Source organism: Silene latifolia, chromosome 5 (genome assembly GCF_048544455.1).
Source record: "Silene latifolia isolate original U9 population chromosome 5, ASM4854445v1, whole genome shotgun sequence".
Lineage (NCBI taxonomy): Eukaryota > Viridiplantae > Streptophyta > Magnoliopsida > Caryophyllales > Caryophyllaceae > Silene > Silene latifolia.
In genome coordinates, this window is record NC_133530.1 from 81,714,596 (window position 1) to 81,718,218 (window position 3,623).

Consider the following 3,623-nt stretch of genomic DNA (forward strand, 5'->3'; position numbering starts at 1 on the left):
GCTATATGCTAAGTTGTCCAAATGTGAGTTTTGGTTGGAGAAGGTGGCCTTTCTGGGCCACGTGATTTCAAAGGATGGTGTAGCTGTGGATCCTAGTAAGATCGAGGCGGTGTCAAACTTGGAAGCACCGAAGAATGTTGCTAAAATTCGGAGTTTCTTGGGTTTGGCTGGATATTACAAGAGGTTCGTGAAGGATTTCTCCAAGATTGCTAGGCCTATGACAGCTTTGATGAGGAAAGAGACCGGATTTTGATGGGATGAGAGTTGTGAGATGGCGTTCGAAACATTAAAGGAACGTTTGACTACAGCTCTCGTCCTAGCTTTGCCAGAGGGGAGTGAGAACTTCGAAGTTTATACTGATGCTTTGAAAATGGATTAGGGTGTGTCCTAATGCAAAATGGGAAAGTCATTTCCTATGCTTCGAGGCAATTAAAGCCATATGAAGAGAACTATCCTATCCATGATTTAGAGTTGGGTGCAGTTGCATTTGCTCTGAAGATTTGGAGGCACTATCTATACGTGGCGACATTTAAAGTGTTTTCAGATCATAAGAATTTAAAGTACATCTACACTCAAAGGGAGCTGAATATGATCCAGAGGAGATGGATGAAGCTGATTGGTGACTATGATATGGAGATTATATACCATGAAGGGAAGGCTAATGTAGTTGCAGATGCCTTGAGAAAGAAGAGTGTGTATTCGTTATGCACCGCCAAGTCATCGATGAAATTAAAAGATGAAATGACTAAGATGGGGATCCATATGATTCACAAGGGAGATGGCATTGAGGATTTGACTATCGAGCCCGAACTTTATGATGACATCAAAAGGAAACAGGTGCTTGATCCCATGATTCAGGAGTGGAAGACAAGGGTAGGGAATGGGACTATTTCAAGATTTCCGATCCATACAGATGAGAGTGTCCGATTTGATGGGAGGTGATGTGTACCTAATGATGCCGAGTTGAAGAAACTAATTATGATGGAGGCTCATTGCACTCCTTATTCGATACATCCGGGAGGTGACACGCTCTATAAGGACTTGAAAAAGATGTTTTGGTGGCCCGGAAAGAAGAAAGAAGTAGCGGAGTTCGTGGCTAGGTGTTTGACTTTCCAGAGAGTTAAAGGGGAGTAGCGGAGACCGCAAGGTAAGATTCAGTCACTTGAGGTACCTGAATGGAATTGGGAATCGATATCCATGGACTTTATTGTGGGGTTGCCAAAAACTCAGCATGGTAATAACATGATCTCGGTGATTGTTGATCGCCTAATAAAGTCAGCTCATTTTATTCCAATGAAAGATACTTGAAGTAAGATTCAGCTGGCTAATGGATACATGAAGCATGTGGTAAGACTACACGGGATAACAAAGGATATTGTATCAGATAGAGATGCGAGATTTATATCGCGATTTTGGCAAGAGTTGCAGAATCTGATGGGGACTACCTTAATGATGAGCACGGCATTCCATCATGCGACAGATGGTAAAACTGAAAGGACCATCAAAACCTTAGAAGACATGTTGCGAGCTTGTGTGATGGAGTTTGGTGGAAGTTAGGAAGATCGACTTGATTTGCTTGAGTTTTCATATAACAACAACTATCACACGAGCATTGGGATGACACCATTCTGGGCACTGTATAGGAGGAAGTGTAGGAGTCTAGTGTGTTGGGATGATAGAACTGAAGCTATGGTTTGGTTACCACAAATGATACAAGATATGATTGAGCAAGTACATTTGATTCGACAAAAGATGAAGGCGGCCCAGGATCGGCAAAAGAGTTATGCAGACTTGCATCGCATGGGATATTGAGTTCGAGGTGAGTGACAAGGTTCTTTTGAAAGTGTCACCTATGCACGGCGTTATGAGGTTTGGCAAGAGAGGGAAGTTGAGCCCGAAGTTCATAGGGCCATATGAGATTTTAGATCGGATATGGGAAATGGCTTACCGGCTAGCATTGCCACCAGCTTTTGATCGGATTCATAATGTATTCCATGCGTTACAACTTCAAAAGTATGCGAGTGATCCATCTCATGTACTTGAGGTTGAGAATATTGAGCTCGATGAAGTGCTTTCTTATGTGGAAGTGGCAAATGAGATATTGGATCGTGAGGTGCACAAGACAAGGAACGGTGAAACCATTTTGCTTAAGATGTTATGGTCTAACCATAATGTTGAAGAAGCTACATGGGAGCCGGAAGAGGCAAGGAGGGAGCGTTACCCACATCTCTTTTATCAGGTATGTTTGGTTACGAGGTCGTAACCTTTGTCTTTTATGAGGGGTAAAAGATGATCGCATGTATTTTTGGTAGTTTTGAGGTCAGTTTTGGTTGTGGTCGAGTTGTGTAGTCATAGTTTGGTTATGTTTGGGGGAATGGTTGGTGTTCTTTGTGAGTTGTGGTTGAGTTCTGTGGTTAGTAGTTTGGTTTATATGTGTTTGTGCAGGTAGGGGTGTGAACTTCGGGGACGAAGTTCACTTTTAAGGAGGTAAGACTGTAATACCATAGATTTCTGGGCATTGTGAACTCAGTCGAGTAGGCTGTACTCAACCGAGTGGGTCATCGAGTGTTTTGAGACAGGCTATTGCCTTGGGTGTATTCGACCGAGTATGTGAGATACTCGGTCGAGTAGGATGTACTCGGTCGAGTATGTCTGGTACTTGACTGAGTGGCCGGTCTAACGGGTTATTTTCCGCGATTTTGATTAAAACGATTAGAGAAGTATTTAAGACGTGTTAAGCTGTTCTAATAAGTTTTAAAATCATTTCTCACAAAACCTAAACTACGTTACTGCTTCTCTAATCATCTACATCATTTTCAAGCCAAAGGGTGATCGATTGTGAGTCCTAGCATCTTGTTTTCCGTGTCTATCGCAGTAGTAAGTATTCTTTATGCTTTATTGATTTGTTATTATAAGTTGAGCAAACCCTAATTTGGGTTGATTTGGGGATTAAGGGGTAAAAGTGAAGGTTTGTGATTAATATTATTTGATTATCATTGTTAGGTGACGATTTCGTAGAGGAGCAGTTATAGCTCGCTTTGTTGATTTGTCTTTTGGATTTACTAATTAGGTAGGGTTTCCCTACTCAGATTTCTGTTTGATTGATTTTTAGTTGATTGGAAATGATTGATTATCTTTGATGTGGATTATTGTGGTATTTTGGTATTGGTGACATTGTTGGTATTAATTGTGGAGCCATTTTCGGGAGATGGTCTTCACCCCCATGTTCGCCCCTTGTGGCTCCTGTCACATAGAGGATGTGCACATTAATGATCTGGGTTTTCTTGTTGCGATGAACGGGGCTTAGGGGGCAAGGCTACGGTCTACTACCGGCGGTATGTGTATATGTTGCGATGGGTAACCTAGCAGGTCTGGGCTGCGGTTCAGATAATTGTATTTGGAGGATGAGATTGTTTATAGCAGGATTGTTTTGTATTGATTGTTATATTGTAGCTCAAGATTGATTATGCAGTTAACTGACCCTTTATGTTTTCAAAACCTGCGGTGATCCATTGCGGGGATGGTGAGCAGAAGTCTAACAGGTTGTTTGAGCTTACACAAAGGTTTTATGGGACGCTTGTGACACGATGACTATTAGCTTCCACCGAGTCTTTTAGCTTCCG

At 42.0% G+C, this 3,623-nt stretch overlaps 1 protein-coding gene across 1 annotated transcript; it reads left to right on the forward strand.

Moving 5' to 3' along the window:
• The first annotated feature begins 1,783 nt into the window (after positions 1-1,783).
• Positions 1,784-2,457, forward strand: LOC141655624 (uncharacterized). The gene is made up of 2 exons (XM_074462694.1): positions 1,784-2,239; positions 2,446-2,457. The coding sequence occupies exons 1-2, from the start codon at positions 1,784-1,786 to the stop codon at positions 2,455-2,457; spliced, it is 468 nt and encodes a 155-aa protein (XP_074318795.1).
• The last annotated feature ends 1,166 nt before the right edge of the window (positions 2,458-3,623 follow it).

Bases quoted from the DNA above. Each gene is read 5' to 3' on its own strand.
- LOC141655624 (XM_074462694.1), top strand. From the start codon at position 1,784: ATGCAGACTTGCATCGCATGGGATATTGAGTTCGAGGTGAGTGACAAG.